The 23,050-nt window shown below is 45.5% G+C and overlaps 1 protein-coding gene across 6 annotated transcripts in view; it reads left to right on the top strand.

Annotated features, from left to right (window-relative positions):
- Positions 1-23,050, top strand: part of bco2b (beta-carotene oxygenase 2b) — a 76,087-nt gene that overhangs the window by 35,303 nt on the left and 17,734 nt on the right. For 5 of the 6 annotated variants that reach the window (XR_015073699.1, XR_015073700.1, XR_015073701.1 and 2 more), the window contains 6 exons: positions 1,152-1,312; positions 3,676-3,843; positions 6,015-6,152; positions 6,925-7,107; positions 12,141-12,251; positions 16,078-16,310. Coding sequence is in view for 1 of the 6 variants with exons in the window: in XM_085967785.1 (XP_085823911.1) it covers positions 1,152-1,312; positions 3,676-3,843; positions 6,015-6,152; positions 6,925-7,107; positions 12,141-12,251; positions 16,078-16,191 (875 nt within the window). In the remaining 5 variants the exon portion in view is untranslated. Of the gene's footprint in view, positions 1-1,151; positions 1,313-3,675; positions 3,844-6,014; positions 6,153-6,924; positions 7,108-12,140; positions 12,252-16,077; positions 22,713-23,050 lie in introns of those variants that run through there. The other variant, XM_085967785.1, reaches the window with a different exon arrangement.

Consider the following 23,050-nt stretch of genomic DNA (forward strand, 5'->3'; position numbering starts at 1 on the left):
TCCGAACCACCTGTTGTTGTTGAAAACACAGCCAGCCATGCCCCCGGGAGTCTTCAAAAAGGAAGATCTGTATGCCCGGCGGAAGTGGAGGCAAGTTCAGTATATGTCAGACCTTTTCTGGACCAGATGGACAAGAGAATACTTACCTCTGCTACAGGAGCGTCAAAAATGGTCCAAAATAAAGAGGAACTTCATTGTCGGAGACATTGTCTTAATCGTGGATGATTCAGCCCCTAGAAATTCTTGGTTGATGGGAAAAATAATTAAGACCATGCCAGACTCCAGAGGCATCGTTCGTCGCGTTTGTTTGCAAACCAAGACCAGTACCCTGGAAAGACCGATCACAAAGCTCTGCCTGCTACAAGAAGCAGCGTGAAAAGTTCCTGAACGAAAAAAGTGGACACTTATATTGTAAATATGTTGAACTCATTAGTTTATGACTCTTAATGTTTGAGTAATTGATACGCTTCATGTGCCTAGTCAATTAGGGGCCGGAATGTAAGAGCCATAAAAGCTTAAGAAAATACTTTAAAATATTGGTTAAATAGCATAATACAGTTAATTTACCTGATTGACTTATTGTATTAAGAAACCCCCTATTTTCTTGCTCCAGTAGTATAGTCCGAGACACCCCCTTCATTCTTGCCACAATGGTACAGTCCCTAAGCCACACATGGTATGCAGCCATTTTACAGTTTAAACTCCACGTGGCTGAAGGAGGCAGAAGTTGTGAGGTTTGGAGCAATACAGTTTTTGACCGTGTTCGTTTATACGTGTTTGCTTTGTAATTCTGTTCGTAAAGTGTTATAGTAAACAGTTTAAAAGACAAAGCTACGTTTGGGAACGTTTTATTTCGACACGCGTCTACTCGTTGTTAAAAGCCCCACAGCTCAGTGGCTGCCTGTTTGGAAACTAAGAAGCGCCACTACAAGGGCTTTGGATGAACCATGTATTAGTGGCCCACATAGCATATCCTGTCCATGCTACTCATGATTGTACATTGAATACTTCTTTCAAGGAGATCCAAGGATATTGTTTCACTAGTACTAGGTTTATTAGACTCCTGCATACCCAAGCGGTAAAACGAATTATGAATGAATGTATTGAACTATATAAAAATATGATTATAACATTTTATTTTTCTGTTACAGGAATGTCCAAAAACTACATCATCTTTGTTGAACAACCTCTAAAAATAAATATACTGAAAATTCTCACATCCAAATTCAGGGGTAGAAGTTTAGAGCATGCAATAAACTGGGAGCCAGAACTCAACACCATTATCCATGTAGCTAATAAACACACAGGAGAGGTAATCCACTGACCTTACTACGCCTTTTGCGGATTTGTGTATTTTTTCATACGCAGGTATAATTTATGTACCAAACACAGGTCTTGTGTGCAGTAGGGTCGCGCGAACCTTTCAGTGGTACTTGATCCACAACAAGAAAAGATAGCCATGCTCTAGATGAACTTAGGGGATGTGGTAACAAAACAACAATGTCCCAACATGCTCTGCCGCATATCCCATCCTGATATCAACCATATCATGAGCAGGAGGCTGCAGACAGGGACTAACTATTTTCCCACTGGCATGGAGAAAACTCTGGGCAGGTAGGCCACCCCTGCCATTGCACACTCTCTAAATGACTTACTCAAGAAAAGCATTGGGATAACATTGGCCTATGAACAAGTCACCTAGCTGCCATTTTGGCTGGAAAATGACAAGTGATGTAGAAGGATGGAAATAATTAAGGAGTTAGCCAAGGAGCTCCCCCGATGGTTCTGTCAATAAATATACGTCTCAGTGTAAAAACTGAGTGGTGCAGATGAAGAACCTCCCTGTTTGATCCCTGGCCTGTGCTGCATAAGCTGATCTCAGCCAAGCTGGTAATAGGGGCACTATAATTGAGACAGCGCCCCCAGAGGAGGAAATGAACAATAATCTCACTCTCGATCGCCAGTGATCCCTGCTGGAAAGTGCATGTTTGTGGACATTGAGTGCAGATAGGATTGTGCCCAGCTGTGCTGTTCATCATGGATGAGAATCCTGCAGACTTTGCATATGTAGACCACTTGGATGAAGTGCTGCAGGATGATGTGCTCCTATGGAGCCATCCTGTATCATGAGTCACCACTTTCAGAGTACGAGGGGAGAAATTTGATGGGGGGAGGGAGGAGGGAGTATTACATGAAAATCCAGTTTCTGGACTCAATAAATCAATGCAATTCACCGTTGTGTCGCACACAGGGGAAGTTTTAACTTCCAGATGGAAATGCGCTGGGCAGCCTGCAGTTGGAGTGGGAGGCCTGGCCCATTTTAATGGTCAGGCCTCATTAACATTCTTCCGACCAGCTGCCCACCCAAAATGAGCATCCAAAAGGAACAATAGTGTAGTGGTTATGTTACTGGATTCATAATCCAGAGAACGTGAGTTCAGATCTCACTGTGATGGTTTGAGAATTTGAATTCAGTTTAAAAAGAAATCTGGAAATAAAAAGCTGGTATCAGTAAAAGTGACCATGACATTGTTGTAAAATCCGAACAGGCTGACTGATGTCCTTTAGGGAAGGAAACCTGCTGTCCTTACCTGGTCTGCCCTATATATGACTCCAGTCCAATGAAGTACTGGAGGATGGTGTTGCCACTTAACAGCCCTCTGAAGTGGCCGAGCAAGACACTGAGTTGTGGGAACTGGGGATGGGCCTTGCCAGAGAAGCCCACATCCCGAGAATGAATTAAAAATAAAACCCGGAGGTTGCCAGAGTGGCAGTAAGATCAGTCGCCAGGAGCGGGGTTTGGGAGGGTTTGACGGAGCAGTGCAGAGCGGCAGCAGTCCAAACTTTCTTTGTGGGGCCCAGGGGAGCACTCCTGTCTCCACAAAGATAAGTTTTAAATTTACCCAACAGGAACTCCGCTGGGTGTCCGCCAGGTTATACTGAGTGGCGCGTCCACGGCGAATGTTCTGCTCAGTAGGCAGTTAAAATTGCATCAGAGCCCTAATGAATCATAGGATGCCGATTTACATTTATTCATGAGGCTCACACTTGAGTTAAGTGGATGCCTCAATCCCCTTCCAAGAACACAGCAATGTTAAAATGGCCGCAGGGTGAGAAACGAGCAGCAAGCGCACTGCTTGGATTTTAACTCCCGTTCTGCCCAGTTCCTGCCAGGTAGAGAGTGTTAAAATGCTTAAGATGCTAAACTCTGTTCTCCTGCCATGAGAGGAGACACTGGCAGCGGACTAGCAGCAAGTTACTCTTCTTCTCAGTTAGGTGTGGTTGGGGGGGTGAGAGAGAGACCTGAAAAAAGAGGAGCAGGAGAATGTAGCTTTAAAATTAGGATACTGGAGTCTTACTGCCCACCAAGAAATAGAATATGATTAATAGAATATAATCATATGGCATATGATTAATCTGCTTTGTAGACAATAAGGAATGTGCTCGTTCACATTAATGATTTACCAACCTTTCAAACACTGTTTGAATGAACATTTTCTGATGGAATAGTAAATTGATGCTTTTGTTTAAACCCTCTGAAGTGGCCGAGTAAACACTGGTTTTTATTCTGTAATAATGAAATATATTGATGATTAAGGTTGATTTTTTTTTAATTAAGTTATTGAGCCAAATGAATTTTTCTTATGCCTAAATATGTTCACGTTCCTTTTGCAGATGATTCCATTCAAATATTACGCCAAAGCCTTCAGTACATTCCATCATATCAATGCCTTTGAAGACAATGGCTTTATTGTCTTTGATCTCTGTTGCTTCGAAAACGGCAATGTTATAAATAGCATAAGCCTGCAAAACCTACGCCAGACCGGAGAAGCACTGGACAAGGCAACAATTAAACTTTGTTTCGTTATACTTTCAATGCATCAGTGGTTGCTGCACTATACAATGTTTGGGACTGGGCAGATTGTGGGTTTAGAATCAATGTTCCTTGGTCTCAAAACACTGTACACTACAGAATTATTATAACAGAGCCTAATTATTTTTAGAGATATAATTTATGCATTTTTCCCCTTGTGAAAAAGAAACAAAACAAAATTGTATGTTGGGTGACAAAGAGCTTTGTACTGGTATTTTCTTCTTGCAATGAAAAGTACGAAGACGCAGTACAGTTGGTTAATTCAGCATTTTATTGCACCTTTGGCTTGGCGCTTTGATTCCTTCAGCAATGAACCCCAATTTCAGTTGAACTGTCAGTGCTTGCACAAAGTGGCTCCTGCCCCTTATGGTGGGAGGAAAAATCAGCGTAGTGAGTCAGCTCGGCCATTCTTGTGCCTCTCCATGGGGCAAGCTATAGAATGGCATTGGCAAAGGCCTGGAAGCAGGTTGCCTTTCTGTCTTTTTGGTGAGGAAATCATACCTGGCAAAAGGGAACCTAAAAGGGGGAAAATATCTAATTAATAATATATAGAATATAAGATAGATATGAAAGGCGTGTTCCTTTCTTGCCAAATGAGTGCATGTATGGATATGTTCTAAATGTGATTATCTAGCTGTTAGCTGGATAAGCAAATAAGCCACTTACTATACTTTTCACGTATGTATATATAATACGTACAGTATGCGCAATGACAGAGTAACACATAAAAAATAACAGCCCTCTAGTGTCTCAGTATGAACATTCCATATCATTAATTATTGAGTTTATATCATTAATTGATGAACACCAAACACAAATTGTATAATCTGCTTGGTAATACTATAATTACAAATAATACTATAATTACAAATTCCTCAAACTCCGATCCCTAGCCACCGACTCCATTCCTCTCCTGAGCCATTGTCTGAGGTTGAACCAGACCGTTCACAACCTTGGCATCCTATTTTGACCTTGAGATGAGCTTCCGATCCCATTTCCGCTCCATCACCAAGACTGCCTACTTCTACCGCCATAACATCACTTGTCTCTGACCCTGCCTCAGCTCATCTGCTGCTGAAACCCTCCTCCACGCCCGTTTCACTCTGGACTGGACTCTTCCAACACTCTCCTGGCTGGCTTCCCACCTTGCACCCTCCGGAAACTTGAGCTCATCCAAAACTCTTCTGCCTATATCCTAACGTGCACCAAATCCTGTTCGTCCATTACCCCTGTACATGCTGACCTACATTGGCTCCCGGTTCAGCAATGTCTCGATTTTAAAATTCTCATCCTTGTTTTTAAATCCGTCCATGGTCTCGTCCCTCCCTACCTCTGTAACCTCCTCCAGCCTTACAACCTTCCGAGATCTCTGCGCTCCTTGAACTCTGGCCTGTTTCTCATCCCCAATTTTCATCGCTCCACCATTGGCGGCCTGCCTTCAGCTATCTAGGCCCTAATCTCTGGAAATCCCTCCATAAACCGCTCCGCCTCTCTACCTCTCTCTCCCCATTAAGATGCTCCTTAAAACCTCTTTGACCACGCTTATAGCCACCTGTCCTGATAGCTCCTTATGCGGTTCTGTGCCAGATATTGTTTGATAACGCTCCTGTGAAGCACCTTGGGACATTTTACTATGTTAAAGGCGCTATATATATATATGCAAGTTGTTATATCTTCAACAAATTCTAGTTTTCTGCAGTGGAACCAATGTGTGTAACAGATTTTTAGTTGGAGAGTGCAAATAATTTGACAAACTTAGCAAACGAATCAGACAAACTGAATTATGTCCTATTGTGGCCGCTGTCATCCTTTCAGAGGATGAACAGGGCAAATGAAAGGTTAGGGAAAATTAGAAAATAGTTAAGGGAATCTCACATGCCAACACAAGGAACATAATTTATGAGTCTGGCTGATACATAGCAGCACCTGACCAATCATACCAACCTTCCAAGCACTAAAAGATATGGGGTAATTTTAACTCACAGTGGTGGCATTAAACGGGCGAGATTGGATCGACTGCCCATGATACACCCGATTTTCTTTTCCATTGGGGTCGATTGCAACTTTTATCTCACTCCTTAGCGCGAATCTGTAGTTATTAGCTACATCCTAATCTATTCAAATTTATTTTGCCTTTTAGGTATTCAATACTTTTCCAAGAGGATTCCCACACAGATTTGTCTTGCCTTTGAACATCGACTCCAACACACCTATTGAACAGAACCTCAATACTTTGAAGTACAGCAGCGCAGTTGCATTCAGAAAGGCCGATGGAAAGGTATGTTCACTATTTATTTCTTGCGTATTAATCTAATCAATTTGATGAAAAACAAATTGTGTTCAGTACTCTTTTATCAATGAGAGCCACATTTAAATGTATTCTTAACTTCCTATGTTTGAAATGGTGTTAAAATGTATGGACAATATAGATATGAAATATATACTAAATTATCTTTTTAATGAGCAATCTACCAATAAAAACCCTCTCAGTACCACAGTACTTGCTAAATGAGCCATGAATCAGATCAAACATTCATCTTTGTTATAGCTCAGCTATATCACATCACCTTTTTGAGACAGCTAAAAGACTGAGGTTTGGAAAGTATTTTGCTTTTTGTAATTTTGTTTGTAGGGTTTGAATCCTATTCCTACAAGTAGAAGCCATTGAATTTAACTAAATTGGCAGTCTCACCCACGATGGACACCGGCTGGTGTGGGAAGTGGAAGTGTAGAGTCGGGATTGTCTTCTAAGACTGGGGCTAAGACACATTATTGAGCAGTGTTACGCTATTGCATGCTACCCCTGACTCGGGAGTACTTGATGCAGACAATCCCCAACTCTTATAAAGTCTACAGCTGAAACATTAACTTGTCTCTCTTTACAGATGCTGAATTACCTGCGGTGTATTTTGAGCACTTGTTTTTATTTCTTAACAGCCTCTTTGACACCAACTAATCATGGTAGTAATGGCAGTATGCTGTCTAAGGGAGGCTCCTTGTTCAAGTAGAAAAGACTCTACGATGAGTAACTTTTTCTGTGGCTCCTACAGATTTGGTGTGAGTCTGAGGACCTCCATGATGAGAATTTGCTAGGTGAAGGAGGCATGGAATTTCCACGAATTAACTATGAAAAGTATAATACAAAGAAATACAAATTCTTCTACGGCTGTGGATCAAACAATGTGATGGTAGATTCTCTTATAAAGATGGATGTGGAAACAAAGAAATTTAAGGTATAAACCCTGGACTGGAATGTAATTATGTTTTTATAGTACATACAGCTCAGATTTAAAGATTTGTGACTTTTCCCTGTATTTCACCACTATTTTTTAACTTTAAGATTTGTTTTGAGTGTTGGCAGGAAATTATCTGTATAAAAAGAGGAATAACAGTTTCAGTGTATCTTGTTTTATTGAAAATTCCTTTGAAATGCAGTTTTATTTGCTCATTACAAATAGAATTGTGTGTGAAACATCAATGATCAAATGCATTAAAGGGGAAGTTAGATGAGTGCATGAGGGAGAAAGGAATAGAAGGATGTGCTGATAGGGTGAGATGAGGAGGGTGGGAGGAGGCTCGAGTGGAGCATAAACACTGGCATAGATCATTTGGGCCGAATGGCCTGTTTCTGTGTTGTAAATTCTATGTCATTCCCTGCCTTCAACAGTCGTGAAAATATTGAATTAGAATATAAAATATTTCTTCAGCGCTGTATTCCAAATCCTCTCGTTCCATCAGCTGTGGCTCAGTGGGCGGCACTCTCGCCTCTGAGTCAGAAGGTTGTGGGTTCAAGTCCCACTCCAGAGACTTGAGCACGTAAAGCTAGGCTGACACGCCAGTGCAGGGCTGAGAGCATGCAGCACTGTCAGAGGTGCCGTCATTTGGCTGAGATGTTAAACCGAGGCCCCGTCTGCTCTTTCAGGTGGACGTAAAAGATCCCATAGCATATTTCGAAGAAGAACAGGGGAGTTCTCCCCAGGGTCTGACCAATATTTATCCCTCAACCAACATCACTTAAACAGATTATCCGGTCATTATCACATTGCTGTTTGTGGGAGCTTGCTGTGCGCAAATTGGCTGCCGCGTTTCCCACATTACAGCAGTGACTACACTCCATAAAGTGCTTCATTGGTTGTAAAGTGCTTTGAGAAGTCCGGTGGTCATGAAAGGCACTACAAAAATGTAAGTCTTTCTTTTTTCTCTTTGTAGAGGGCCAGACACCACCTTCTAAAGCAACTACTTCCTTTGTTCTTGTGTTTCCCTGCTCCAGATTCCAGGTCTGGTTCCAGGTCTCCAACAATACCGCTCTGAAACCAGCTGCTAGATTGTGCGTGTGGATTCCCAATGTGGAAAGTGAAAAACCTCGCTAGGAATGTGTTCTGGCAACCTCTCTTAGTGGGTAGCATTCTCACCTCAGAGTCAGAAGGTTGTGGGTTCAAGTCCCACTCCAGAGACTTGAGCACAGAATCTAGGCTGACACCTTGGTGCAGTACTGACGGAGTGCTGCATTGTCGGAGCTGCCATCTTTCGGCTGAGATGTTGAATCGAGGTCCTGTCTCCCATCTCAGGTGGGCGTAAAAGAACCCATGGCACTATTTTGAAGAAGAGCAGGGGAAGGTCTCCCCGGTTTCCTGGCCAACCAACCAAATCCTAAAACAGATTATCTGGTCACTTATCTCATTTATTACTTCGTGGGAGCTGGCTGCATGCAAAATGGCTGCGTTTCCTACATTACAACAGTGACTCCACTTCAAAAGTACTTCATTGGCTATACAGCGCTTTGAGATGTCCTGTGGTCGTGAAAGGCACTATATCAATGCAAGTCTTTTTTTTTTCATCTGTCATTGTGTTGTTTTCAAATAGCATTTTTCAGGGGCAAAATGTTCCTCAAATATACAGTTCTTGTCTTTCAATAAATGATTGCTCACATTACAAATATACTCTTCTATACAATACCATAGTTTCTATTCTAACTGCTTATGAAAGAAGTTTAGCCTTTATTTTTAATTGTTTTCCTGATCCAAATGCAAACTCACATTGTAAATGGTTCCCTTTCCTCAGGCACTTTTCCGCTCTGTGCACACCCGCTCCTCAAAAATCTACCCTTAACTCCTCTGTCCTTGCAAACTAACACCCCTTCGCAAACCTCCTGTAGTGGCGCTGCCATCCCGTGAGCCTTCATAATCTTCGTACACACTCAACCTGGCGTCTGAGACCTCGATAGCTGTTTTTATCTCCAGCTGTTCTTTCTTTGCCTGCACCTGGGCCCGTTGGGCCTGCAGTTGGGCCTCTTGGACCTGCAGTTGGGCCTCTTCCCGTTCAAGAGCTTGCTTCTCCGCTAAAGATGCTGCGCGCGCCATCAACGCCGCCCGTTCGGCCTCCGCTCTCATGCGTCGCGACGAGCTTGTGGTAGAAGCGACTGACCTGCGTCCAGAAACAGAGCTACCTTCTTTTCGATTTTTGCTCGGTCTGGCGGAAGTCTCTGAAATGCTATCGTCTGGTCCGACTTCATCGTCAACTTTATCTTTCTCTGCTGTATCAGCGTCTTGACGAATCTTTAACATCCACTGTTCCGTGGCCTTGATATAGTCCTTAATGCTGGTTGATTTAAGATCAAACCAGTTGTGCTGATCAGCGTTTCCCTCTTCTTCAGACAGAAGTGCTAATACATCTTCATTGAGTACATTAAATTCTTCATGCAGCTTGGAGAAATCGTAATACATTATGGCCTAGAAATTCAGTGCCCTTAGCGCCGATTTTGCGGCGCTAGAGGGCCTAGCGCTGCAATTGGCGCCGGCGCCGAAATTGCCTGGGGCCCTTCCGCCGCGGTAGACCAGTAGCGCTGCGCCAGCACCGATGACGTCATCGGTGTGCGCAGCGTCCCGGTTGCCATGCCGACGGGCCCCAGCGCCGAAATTCAGTTGCGGCCGCCTCGCCCGTGGCAGCCGCAACTAAGACTCTGGCAACAGAGTCTTACATGACTTTGCGCCGGCGCATTAAAGGCACCGCGGCGGCCGGCCGCTTTCCCGCCGGCCGCCTGGCCGCAGCTCCCTCCCCGGACTTCCCCCCCCCCCCCCCCGGAACAGAAGCAAGCCCGGCACTTGTCCGAGGTGCCGGGCTCATTTTTAAAAAGATTTTCGCGGGCCGCGGCCGGGTGCAGGCAGCTCCTCCTTAAGGGAAGGAGGAGGCCTGCACTTCCCGAACCTGCCGCACCGCAGCGGGCGCTGCAGCGCCGGAATAGCGCCGATATTCAGCGCGTAGCGCCAGTTTTCAGGCGCAAACAGCTCTCAGCAGCGCCGGCAGCCGTTTGGGCGCAGAATTGGTGAATTTTGGGCCCGACCAGCGCGACTTAGCTCTGGCACTAACTTCCGGCGCTAAAGCCCTGGCTGCGCCAAAACTCAATTTCTAGGCCTATGTCTTCAGCTTTCTTAATGAGACGATCAATTATCTTCATTTTTCCAGTTATCTGAGCTAATTTAGCCTTCCTTGCACCTATGCTTCTATGTAACTTCTCTTCCATTGCCTTTGGGGGGAGCTTTATTTCCCTCTTTTGGCCAGCAATCTTTCTGGCTGATGGAAGCTCCTGGCTCCATAAGGCCTCGGCCATTTTACCCGCAGCTCTTATTTAGCTTCTCAATAGAATGAACAAAGCAAGTAGCAGTCACTGTACCTTCACTTTCTTATATTGTCGTCTGGCTCCGTGACCATTCGGGTATACGTTCGCCGACGATTCCGTCCCTTCTTAGGGAGCAAGTTTTTGACTAATGTAGTGGCGCTTCTTAGTTTCCAAACAGGCAGCCACTGAGCTGTGGGGTTTTTAACAACGAGTAGACGCGTGTCGAAATAAAATGTTCCCAAACGTAGCTTTGTCTTTTAAACTGTTTACTATAACACTTAACAAACGGAATTACAAAGCAAACACGTATAAACGAACACGGTCAAAAACTGTATTGCTCCAAACCTCACAGCTTCTGCCTCCTTCAACCACATGCAGTTTAAACTGTAAAATGGCTGCACCCATGTGTGGCTTAGGGACTGTTCCATTGTGGCAAGAATGAAGGGGGTGTCTCGGACTATACTACTGGAGCAAGAACATAGGGGGTTTCTTAATACAATAAGTCGGTCAGGTAAATTAACTGTATTATGCCATTTAACCACTATTTTAAAGTATTTTCTTAAGCTTTTATGGCTCTTACACCTCCATTTCTTCACAAGGTCTCTGATTATTTGTCACCTTCCATATCCATGCCCATCTCTACTGCAACTTCTTGTTTGAATCTCTGCAATCGGGTTTCCGTTCCCCCACCCCCACAGCACCAATAAGGCCCTAACCAAAGTCATGAATGACATCCTTTATAACTATGACTGTGGTGAATTATCCATCCTCGTTCTCCCCAGCTATTCTTCAGCCTTTGACATGCCTCTCCTTCGCTATCCAGCTCGATGGCATTGCTCTCAATTGGTGCCACACTTTCCTATCTGATTGTAGCCAGACATTTCAACTGATGGCTTCTCTTCCAATCCCAATTGACCCAAGGATCTATCCTTGTCCCCTCCTGTTCTTCATCTACCTCTCCGCCACCTCTTTTGATCCCGCCACTGCCACTGTGCTGTCAAACTGCTTGTCCAACACCCAGTCTTGGATGAGCAGTGGTTTCTTCCAATTGGCTATCGGGAAGACCTGCTATCCTCTCGGTCACTAATGCTGCCGACTTCAGTATCACCCCACTCCTACCTCAGCCCATCTGTTACTGAGACCCTCAACAATGCCATTGTCACTCTCAGACTTTCCAACACTCTCCTGGACTGGCCTTCCATCTTCTGTAAACTTCAGCTCATTCAAAACTCTTCTGCCTGCACTGTCCCACTTACCCTGTCCTTGCTGACCTACATTTGCCTACATTGATGGCTGTTGTTTCTGCCTCGTAGATTCCATGCTCTGGAATTCCCTCTTTAAACCCTTCCACTTCTCTACCTCCTTCAAAACCCTCCTTAAAACCCACCTCTTTGACCAAGCTTTTGATTACCCCATCTAATATCTCCTTTCCTACATTACAACAGTGACTGCACTTAAAAAGTAATTAATTGGTTATAAAGCACTTTGGGACGTCCTGAGGTCGTGAAAGGCGCTAAATAAATGTTACTTTCTTTGGTTCGGCAGCCAATTTTTTCCTAATGCCTCTGTGAAGTGTTTTGGGACAATTTTGTACATTAAAGGCACTTCATAAATGTAAATTGTTTTTGTCATTCATGTTTTTCTCCATAGACCTGGAAAGAAAAAGGATACTATCCATCAGAGCCAGTCTTTGTGCCATCCCCCAACAGTGTAGATGAGGATGATGGAATTATTTTATCTGTAGTTGTTTCACCAAATCAGGTAACTGAAATTATTTTACTTAATTGGAGAAAATACTATCAAATAATATATCATCTGATTAAATTTACCATTCTTTAACCTCCCTCCTCCCGACAGTACTGGAAGAGAGAGGGCAGGTTTACCTTAATGTAAGGTTTCTCTGTGTATCTGTCTACATATACTAGTAATATATACCCTACTATGAGAACACACGGGCCTAGAAATTCAGTGGGCTGCGCCACCAGTTAGCGCCTAAAGAGGGCACTCAGTGGCTTTAGCGCCACTGGCCACGCCTCCCGCGATATTTAGCGGGGCACTAATGGCGGCGTTAGCCTGTAGCGCTGCGCCGCCACCGATGATGTCATTGGTGTGCGCAGAGCCCCGCTCCCGTCCCGATCGTGATATTTGGTCGCGCCCCCCCCCCCCCCCCCGTAGCGCCGGTTGCAAATCACGACCGGTTCACCGGGCCTACCTGTGGCGGTAGTGGCGCAAATTAAGGTGGTATGCGGGGCGGCCATTTTTTTCGGTGGCCACCTGCCAGCACCTCCTCGCGCCGCTGTCCCCGGCCTCCTGATCGCCCCCCCGGGCAGTGCCGGCTGTGTCCTGAGAGCCCGGCACTTCTCCTCAGTGCCAGGCTCTTTTGCCGGCACTCGCGATCGGTCATTGCGCTGATGCAGGCCCCTCCCCCTTAAGAAGGGGAGGAAGGCCTACAGTACCGCAGTGCGCCGTGCTGCAGCGTGTGGCGCTGTGGCACGTTGCGCTGCGATATTCAGTTTTAGCGCCCCAAGAGGGACGCGGGGCGCCTCGAGCAGCACCCCGCGTCCCTCTTGGGGCGCTCCAACTGAATTTCCGGCGGGTGCAAGCGGCTCCGATCGCAGCGTTAATTCCGGCGCCCAGGCGAGCTTGGCGCCACCGAATTTCTAGGCCAGAGACTTTTAAACAAATATTTTGTCTCTGCTTCACAGTAGAATACACAAAAAGCATACTAAAAATAGTGGGGAAACCAAGGGGCTAGTAAGAGTGAGGAACTTAAAGTAATTAATATCAGTAGAGAAATATCACTTGAGAAACTAATGGGACTAAAAGCTGGCAAATTTCCTGGACCTGATGGCCTACATCCTAGGGTTCTAAAAGAGGTGGCTGCAGAGATAGAGGATGCATTGGTTGTGATCTCCCAAAATTCCCTAGATTCTAGAACGGTCCCAGTGGATTGGAAGGTAGCAAATGTAACCCTGCTATTCAAGAAAGGAGGTGGAGAGAAAACAGGGCACTACAGGCCAGATAACCTAACATCAGTCATCAGGAAAATGCTGGAATCCATTATTAAGGAAGTGGTAACAGGACACTTAGAAAATCATAATATGATTAGGGAGAGTCAACATGGTTTTATGAAAAGGAAATCGTGTTTAACAAATTGATTAGAGTTTTTTGAGGATGTAACTAGCAGGGTAGATAAAGGGACCAGTGGATGTAGTATATTTGGATTTCCAAAAGGCATCCAATAAGGTACCACATAAAAGGTTGCTATGCAAGATAAGGGCTCATGGAGTTGGGGGTAATATATTAGCATGGATTGAGGATTGGTTAACGGACAGAAAACAGAGTCGGGATAAATGGGTCATTTTCCGGTTGGCAGGCTGGACCTAATGGGGTGCCGCAAGGATCAGTGCTTGGGCCTCAACTATTTACAATCTATATAATGACTTAGATGAAGGGACCGAGTGCAATGTATCTGGGTTTGCTGACGATACAAAGCTAGGTGGGACAGTAAGCTGTGAGGAGAACACAAAGTTTGCAAGGGGATATAGATAGACTAAGTGATTGGGCAATAAGATGGCAGATGGAGTATAATGTGAGGTTATTCACTTTGGTAGAAAGAACAGAAAACCAGAATATTTTTTAAATGGTGAGAAACTATTAAATGTTGTTCAGAGCGATTTAGGTGTCCTCATACAGGAAATACAGAAAGTTAGCATGCAGGTACAACATGCAATTAGGACGGGAAATGGCATGTTGACTGTTAAGTCTGTGTGTCCCAGTTATGCTTATTATAAATCACTGGACACAGACCACAAGAATAACTTTAACAGGTCTTTACTATTCGGAGGTCAGGGCTGAACTGCCCAGCAAATCCCTACACAACACTTATATACCGGTGTGGTCACCACCGGTATTACAGTATACAGCAGCCAAGAGAAAGTAGTACATCTCTTAAGGTAGTTCTCTTAAGGTGGAACAGGTTACATACACCACATTGACCTTTATCGCAAGGGGGTTGGAATACAAGAGTAAGGAAGTCTTACTACAATTGTACAGGACTTTGATGAGACCACACCTGGGGTACTGTACACAGTTTTGGTCTCCTTATCTGAGAAAGGACATACATGCCTTAGAGGCGGTGCAACGAAGGTTTACCAGTTTGATCCCTGGGATGAGTGGGTTGTCCTATGAGGAGAAATTGAGTAGCTTGGGCCTATACGCTCGAGTTTAGAAGAATGAGAGGTGATCTCATTGAAACATATAACATTCTCAGGGGAATTGACAGGGTGGATGCTGAGAGGTTGTTTCCCCTGGCTGGAGAGTCTAGAACTAGGGGGCATATTTTCAGGATAAGGGGTCAGCCATTTAAGACTGAGATGAGGAGGAATTTCTTCACTCAGAGGGTGGTGAATCTTTGGAATTCTCTACCCCAGAGGGCTGTGGAAGCTGAGTCGTTGAGTATATTCAAGGCTGAGATAGATAGATTTTTGGACTCTAGGGGAATCAAGGGATATGGGGTTGTGGTCAAAGATCAGCCATGATCTTATTGAATGGCAGAGCAGGCTCGAGGGGCCCTAAAACCTACTCCTGCTCCTAATTCTTATGTTATTATGTTCTAACACCTGTTTAAGGAACCCTCTGCAAAATGAGTCAGCAAGAGCAGAGCATGCACCTCTTGGGTTTTCCAGTGATTGCTCTGGCCTAGCTAGCAGTCGCCAACAAAAAGATATATTTTTATGTTTATTTGACCTTCATGTGGAGCCAGGAGGAGCAGAGGCTCTTCTCCCGGCTCTACAGCAGTCCACAGCCGTGCCACTTACCTACCCCTCCCATTTGCCTCATCCACACGACCTACCTGCCGCCAAGGCAGCTGACCCAACTCAGTCCTGGTCAAATCAGCGAGCCATGTCTGCAAGCCCAATTGGCGCCTGCAGCTCGCCAATTATAGGTGAGCCTCGTGCCCCCGGCTCCCTGTCAATTCTGTGCCCGAAAACTGATCTTAACTAATTTTTCACCCAGTGTTCCCACAATCCCAGAGGGGAGCTGAACTCAAAGGGCAGGTGGATCGTAGGTAGAGCTACAACTCCGCTAATTTTCTGATTTGTACTTACATTGAGCACACTTTTCCACTGAGATCGGCGAATTTACTCTTACACCATCAACCAATAAATTTTAAATCTACACTTGGATAATTTTACGATTTAGTGCTCCCAAAGCAAAGCTTCATGTGACTGGAGTACATGTCAGGAATTCAGACATGGGGTCAGCAGGCATGATTCACAGCTCCTATAATTTGCAGGCCATTAAAATTAATGGACAGAAAATTGTTGCTGTGTTATCAGGCTCTGTGCTAGGAATACTATAGTAAAAGGTTGGTAAATGATTGTCTCTCAATAGAGTTTGTTTTTTAAATCATCAAATAATAGAAATATCAATTAGGTAGCAAGAAAGGTTAATGTTTCAAGTGTAGCCCTTCATCAAAACTATCTGAAGAAATATCTTTTACATAAGCCTGGAAAGGATCAGATTTCAGCATTCATGGTTTTTCTTCTTATCTCCACTAAAGATGTCTTTGTTGTTTTTTTAGAATAAGAGCAGCTTGCTGCTTGTGCTGGATGCCAAGACCTTCACTGAAGTGGGCAGAGCAGAAGTGGCTGTCCGAATACCATATGGATTTCATGGAGTCTTTGCTGAACGTTAGACTTTATCAAAGCAAGTGCATGATTTCTACAGCTGGGTTGCACCACCTCAGGAACTGCAAAAAATCTAATACAATTCAATCAAAGGCTTGCACTTTTTTTTAAGGAATTTTTGTTATGAGTAAGCAATCATAATGAATTCATGAATTTATGGGTCCCACTTAAAAGCAACTCTAATAAGCTCAATCTGCGTGGTGTGGGCCAGAGCATCATGGCTTTCACTCCCAATGGAGGACTCAAGATCACACCCAGGGTTAGATTTTACCCATTCCTGACTTCCTATTACTGATGCACTAGCATAGTGTTAAGGGATTGCAACACCTTTCAGAGGAGGCAAAAAAACTGATCTGTCTTCCTCACCTAACTGATATATAAGCCAGTTACAGAATCACATTAACAGAGAATGGGTTGCCAGCACACCATCTTGGTCCATGTTGGTTCAGTGAGCAAGTGGTCAATCTATGGAACACGCTCCCTCGATAGACGGTGGAAACCATCAGTATTGATTCATTCAAATGAAAATTAGATAGATTTATTTCAGAAAGTAATATTTTGGGATCCGGTATATGAGAAATTTGAGACGTGACGTGTGGTGAGTGTAGTGAGCTCAGGAGGAACGGGTGACTTTGGACCAATGCTTCCCAAAGCTCTCCACCACTGGGGGTTTTCCTCGCCTCATGTCTGGGTCTGTTGTAGACTCATTGATAGAGATTGATCGCTGTGATTAGTCAACAACTCCATTATTGTATCATGCGACTACCAGAACGGTAGAAGGCGAACTCGATGAACCTTGGTCTTTTTTCATCTCACAATTCCTATCTTCCTCTGATGGTGCATAAGAAGAAATGATAGGGTAGATAGAGAAAAATTATTTCTGCTGGTTGGAGAGTCTAGGACTAGGGGACATAGGCCTAGAAATTCAGTTAGGGGCGCCCAGCTTGCCTGGGCGCCGGAATTACCGCTGCGCGCGGAGCCACTTGCGCCAGCGGGATATTCAGTTTCAGCGCCCCAAGTGGAAGCCGGCCGCTAAACAAGGGTTTAGAAACTGAATATCGGCGTGCAAAGTGCCGCAGCGCCACCCGCTGCGGCACGGCAGCCTGCGGTACTGCAGGCCTTCCTCTCACTCTTAAGGGGGAGGTGCCTGCAACAGCGCGATCCCCGCTCGCGAGTGCTGGCAAATGAGCCCGGCACCAAGGAGAAGTGCCGGGCTCTCTGGAAACAGCCGGCAATGCCGCGGGGGGGGGGGGGTGTAGGAGGCCGGGGACGGAGGTGCGGGCAGGCGGCCGCCGAAAAAGCAGCCGGCCGCACCTCCACCTTAACTCACCCCACTACCGGCACAGGTAGGCCCTGTGTACCGGTCGCTGTTTGCGGCCGGCACAGGGGAGGCGGCAGCGACCAAATATGGCCAGCGGGGCGCTGCGCACACCGATGACGTCATCGGTGGCGGCGCAGCGCTACTGGCTAACGCCGCCATTAGCGCCCTGCTAAATATCGCGGTAGGTTTGCACAGTGGCGCAAAAGCCCTCTTTGGGCGCAAACTGGTGGCGCAGGCCACTGAATCTCTAGGCCATAGTCTAACAGTTAGAGCTAGACCTTTTAAGTGTAAAGTTAGGAAACACTTCTACGCACAAAGGGTGATAGAAGTTTGGAAACGGCAATTGATGCTGGGTCAATTGTTAATTTTAAATCTGAGATTGATAGATTTTTGTTAACCACAGGTATTAAGGGATATGGGACAAAGGCAAAGATATGGAGTTAGGTCACAGATCAGCCATGATCTCATTGAATGGCGGAACAGGCTCGAGAGGCTAAGTGGCCTACTCCTGTTCCTATGTTCCTAGAAAAAAGTATGGGGTCACAAGAAAAAACAGGCACTATCTACCCCGACTTTCCTCAGTTAATAAATGTACTGCCCATAATGAACCATACAGAGAAGCTCCCAGTTTTGATCTGCCTCTGTCATATTAGCTAATCTAAGCTAGGGAGCAACAGTAGAATTTTACAGTTGGCTTCAAGCCCTGGGTTAAAGATGGGAAAATCAGCCTGTTTCTATACCTAATCACTTTTTGGCGACTCCTGGTGTAAAGTTAAAGGTGACATAATTTGGGGAAGAATAGGAGATTTACTTTGCATCTAACTTGTGATATACCTGAGATGTTAGTACTTGAAATTGATATCAGAAAATGTTCCATTTCCAATGTGCCTTACAGTGATGAGCACAAACTTAAAAAAAAATGCCTCTTGCCAATGTGCCAAAGCTTTAGGGGGACAAATTGGGTTGCTTTGCGCCTCCCGTTAGCGCCCCAGCCGCAAACCTGGCTCGCGCCCCCTGACCTACCGCCGGAAGCTGTGTCTGACAGGGTCAGGGTGCTATGTTTGTGGCCAAGGTGGCGCAAATTAACGGGTGGCCATTTATTTTGGGCCGCCTGCCAGCACCTGCCCCCTTTCGCTTCCTCCTGCGGGGTGCCGGCCGCCGCCTCCTCTTGAGTGCCGGGCTCTTTTGCCGGCACCCTGCTCCCCGGTGGTCCAGTAGGGCCCTGGTGCGCGCAGCACTAGGCCCCTCCCCTTTAATCAGGGGAGGGAGGCCTGTACTACCACATACCGATGCACATGGCGTTGTTGCACGTAGCGCCGCGATATTGAATGGTAGCAACCCAAGAGGGAGGGGAACGCTTCCAGTAGCGCTCTGCCTCCTGCTTGGGACGCTACCATTCAATTTGCGTTAACATTTTCGGGGTGCTAAAAGTAGCAAAGTTAGCACCCTGAATGGGGCGCAACCCAATTTTTACCCCTTAATATATCCACTAACAATGCTTGTCAAACAACAAAGGAATTTTTATGTAAATAAAAGCAGACAATGCTGGAAATACTCAGCAGGTCAGCAGCATCTGTGAAGAGAGAAATAGAGTTAATGTTTCAGATTGATGACCTTTCATCAGAACTGGAAAATGTTAAGAGATGTAACAGGTTTTAAGTAAGTGCAGGGGCAGGGAAAGGGGGGATGGGAGGAAAGAACAAAAGGGAAGGTCTGTGATAGGGTGGAAGGCAGGAGAGATTAAATGACCAAAGGGATGATGGTGTGAGGGAAAAGGGGGTAGTAATGGGACAAGTAAAGAAACAAAAGATGGGTCTAGAAGAGGTGTAAATGGGAATGGCAGAATCATCAACAGCTGCCGTCCAAAAAAAATGGGAGCAGAGGTTATGATCTGAAATTGTTGAACTCAATGTTGAGTCCGGAAGGCTGTAAAATGCCTAATCAAAAGATTAGGTGCTGTTCCTCAAGCTTATGTTAAGCTTCATTGGAACAGTGTAGGAGGCCGAGGACAGTGAGGTCAGAGGGGGAGTGGAGCAGAGAATTAAAGTGACAGACGACCGGAAGCGCGAAAGCTCAGGATCACACTTGCAGAGTAAACGGAGTTGTTCCGCAAAGTGGTTACCCAATCTACGTTTGGTCTCTCCATCGTGAGCTCTGAATACAGTATAATAAATTGAAAGAAGTACAAGTAAATTGCTGTTTTACCTGGTTGGAGTGTTGGGGGCCCTGGATGGTGGGAAAGGAGGAGGTAAAAGTGCAGGTGTTGCATCTCCTGCGCTTGCACAGGAAGGTGCCATAGGAAAAGGAGGGGGTGTTTATGGTGATTGAGGAGTGGACCAGGGTGTCACGGAGGGAATGGTCCCTTCGGAATGCTGAATGGGGAGGAGAGGGGAAAATGTTTTTGAAGGTGGGGTCACGCTGGAGGTGGTGGAAATTCGCGGAGAATGATCTGTTGAATGCGGAGGCTAGTGTGGTGGAAGGTGAAGACAAGGGGAACCCTATCATGGTTCTAGGAGGTGGGGGGAAGGGGTGAAAGCAGAAGTGCAGGAAAAGGAACAGACATGATCAAGGGCTCTGTCAACCACGGTGGAGAGGAGTCCTCGGTTGTGGAAAAAGGAAAACATATCAGAAGCACTGGTATGGAAGGTGGCATCGTCAGAACAGATGCGACAGAGACATAGAAACTGGGAGAATGGAATAGAGTCCTTACTGGAAGCGGGGTGGGAGGAATAGTATTCAAGGTAGCTGTGGAAGTCAGCGGGCTTATAGTGGATATTGGTCGATAGCCTATCCCCAGAAATGGAGACCGAGAAGTCGAGGAAGGGAAGCGAAGAGCTGGAGATGGACCATGTGAAGGCAAGGGAAGGATGGAAATTGGAAGCAAAGTTGATTAAATTTTCCAGCTCTGGTTCAGAGCAGGAAACTGCACCAATACAGTCATCAATGTACCAGTAAAAGAGGTGAGGGAGGGGACCTGAGTAGGACTGAAACAAAGAATGTTCCATATATCCCACAAAAGGCAGGCATAGCTTGGGCCCATGCGGGTTCCCATAGCAACACCTTTAATTTGGAGGAAGTGAGTGGAGTCAAAGGAGAAGTTGTTCAATGTGAGAACAAGTTCAGCCAGGCGGAGGAAGGTGGTGGTGGATGGGGACTGGTTGGGCCTCTGTTCAAAGACGAAGCGGAGCACCCTCAGGCCATCCTGGTGGGGGATGGAGTTGTAGAGGGATTGGACGTCCATGGAAGCCCAGGAAACTGGAAACTGTTAAAGTGTCGGAGGGCGTCGGAAAAGTCGAGATAGTAAGTGGGAAGAGACTGGACAAGGGGAGAAAAAATAGAGTCAAGATAGGAAGATATTAGTTCTGTGGGGCAAGAACAGGTCTACCAGGGCAGTCCTGTTTGTGGATCTTGGGAAGGAGGTAGAAGCGGGCTGTGCGGGGTTGGGGGACTATGAGGTTAGAGGCCATGGAGGGAAGATCTCCAGAGGAGATGAGGTCAGTGACAGTTTTGGAAACAATGGCTTGATTTTCAGTAGTGGGGTCATGGTCCAGGGGGAGGTAGGAGGAGGTGTCAGAGAGTTGGTGTTCAGCCTCCGCAAGGTTGAGGGCGGTTCGCCAAACAACAACAGCGCCACCATTGTCAGCAAGTTTAATGACAATGTTAGGGTTGGATCTGAGAGAACAGTGTGCTGCAAGTTTAGAGGGAGGTAGGTTGGAGTGAGTGAGGGGAGCAGAGAAATTGAGACAGCTATTGGGCCAAAAATTTGGGTCGGGGGCTTCCCGCGGGTGCAAGCCCCCGATCTGCACTCACCCTGTGCGCTGACATCTGAAGCCCAGGCCTGCTTGCATTTCCTGTCACAGGCCCGGTTCAGATGTCAGCACGCAGTGCTTACCTGATCCAGCGGCGTAGTTAGTGCGATGTGCCGGCTGGGATCAGGTGAGCACTGTACAACCAATCAGGGGAGGGGAAGGTTCATTCATGAGTTTGAGAGTAAGAACTGTCAAACTCATGAAAACTATGGGGGCCCAAAACACTATTTAAACTTTAAATAAAAATTTAAAAAACATCCCAATCATTAAATTAAGTATAAATAAGTTTAAAAAAATAATTTAAACAATAATTTTTTTTTTTTGAAAAAAATAAATTTTTAATAAAAAGGGCCTAAAACTAAACTTACCTTATTGTAGATTCTTTAAAATAATAAACCTGTGGGGAAAAAAATTCTAAATTACACTAAAACACCACTTACCTGTAAAAATAAATACTTACGTGTGCTTTTTACAAGCGTAAAGACCGGAGGCCTTTAGACATGCGCAAATCCCCCAAAACAGAGGAAATCCAAGACGCACACGCTGCCCCCTACAGCGCATGCGCTAGCCTCTTCAACTCTTGGGTTGGAGGAGAGGAAATGCCGGTTTTCAGCGCATGCGCTGTGCATGCTGAAAACCGGCATTTCCTCCGGCCAGACGCGTGAGTACCCCTTCCGTACTCACGCGTTTGGGGAGGAATTTCTGCCCCAACGTCACGCCGGCAGTTCCCAATGAAAAGATCTAGAGAGGGTAAGAGGCCAGAGGGTGGGGTCCAAGTGGAATGAGAATTCTGAAGATGGGAGAAAGGGTCCCCATGCAGGTGGAATACCCCTGGCCAAAGAAGTGGGCGCGGAGGCGAAGGCAATGGAAAAAGAGTTCACCGTTGTGCCAAGCTCAAAATTCACTGAGGTGGGGGCGTAAGGCGATGAAGCTCAGGCCTTTGCTGAGGACTGATCGTTCGGGGTCAGAGGGGATAGTGAAAACACAACCGAGTGAAATTGGAAGAAGGGATGGGGGGTCAAAGGAAAGTGAAGGGGAAGAGGTTCCGGAGGGGGGTTGTACTTGCTTAAAACCTACTATATCTCTAACATTTTCCAGTTCTGATGAAAGGTCATCGACCTGAAACGCTAATTCTGTTTCTCTCGCCACAGATGCTTCCTGACCTGTTGAGTATTTCCAGCATTTTCTGTTTTTATTCCAGATTTCCAGCATCCACAGTATTTTGCTTTTGTATTAAGGAATTTTTACAGATGTATATCCTCTAACAAACGTTCTTCACATTAATGCAACTGTTACTTTACATATGTATACATATACAATATCCAGTTTGCAGGACTTCTATACTAATCTGTTAATGATTCACTCTACTGAATATAAAATAAAAGTTTGTGCAACTTGATTGGGATTTGAATTGGCAAATGTATGTTTGGGATTGATTACATGACATCTGAGTTGTGCTTCTTTACTGTCTTGTGGGCAGGGGCAATATATTGATATTCTGTATTAGGGCAAATGTGATGTTTTCATTGCAATTTCACACTGTATCAGACAGGAGGAACATGATTTTATTTTCTTCTTTCTGCCTCAGTACTGTGGAATACTTTATGCTCCCTTGGTATGTAAGGTAGAATATCTATAGGCAGAATTGCGCTAAGTGTGAGCTGATAACGGCATGGCGAGGGCAACGGGGCTTCTGGGACCTTAGTGAACAGCGGGACCAACATTGTATCTCCTTAA

Source organism: Somniosus microcephalus, chromosome 26 (assembly GCF_052327205.1).
Source record: "Somniosus microcephalus isolate GS21.2 chromosome 26, FLI_Smic_1.0, whole genome shotgun sequence".
NCBI lineage: Eukaryota > Metazoa > Chordata > Chondrichthyes > Squaliformes > Somniosidae > Somniosus > Somniosus microcephalus.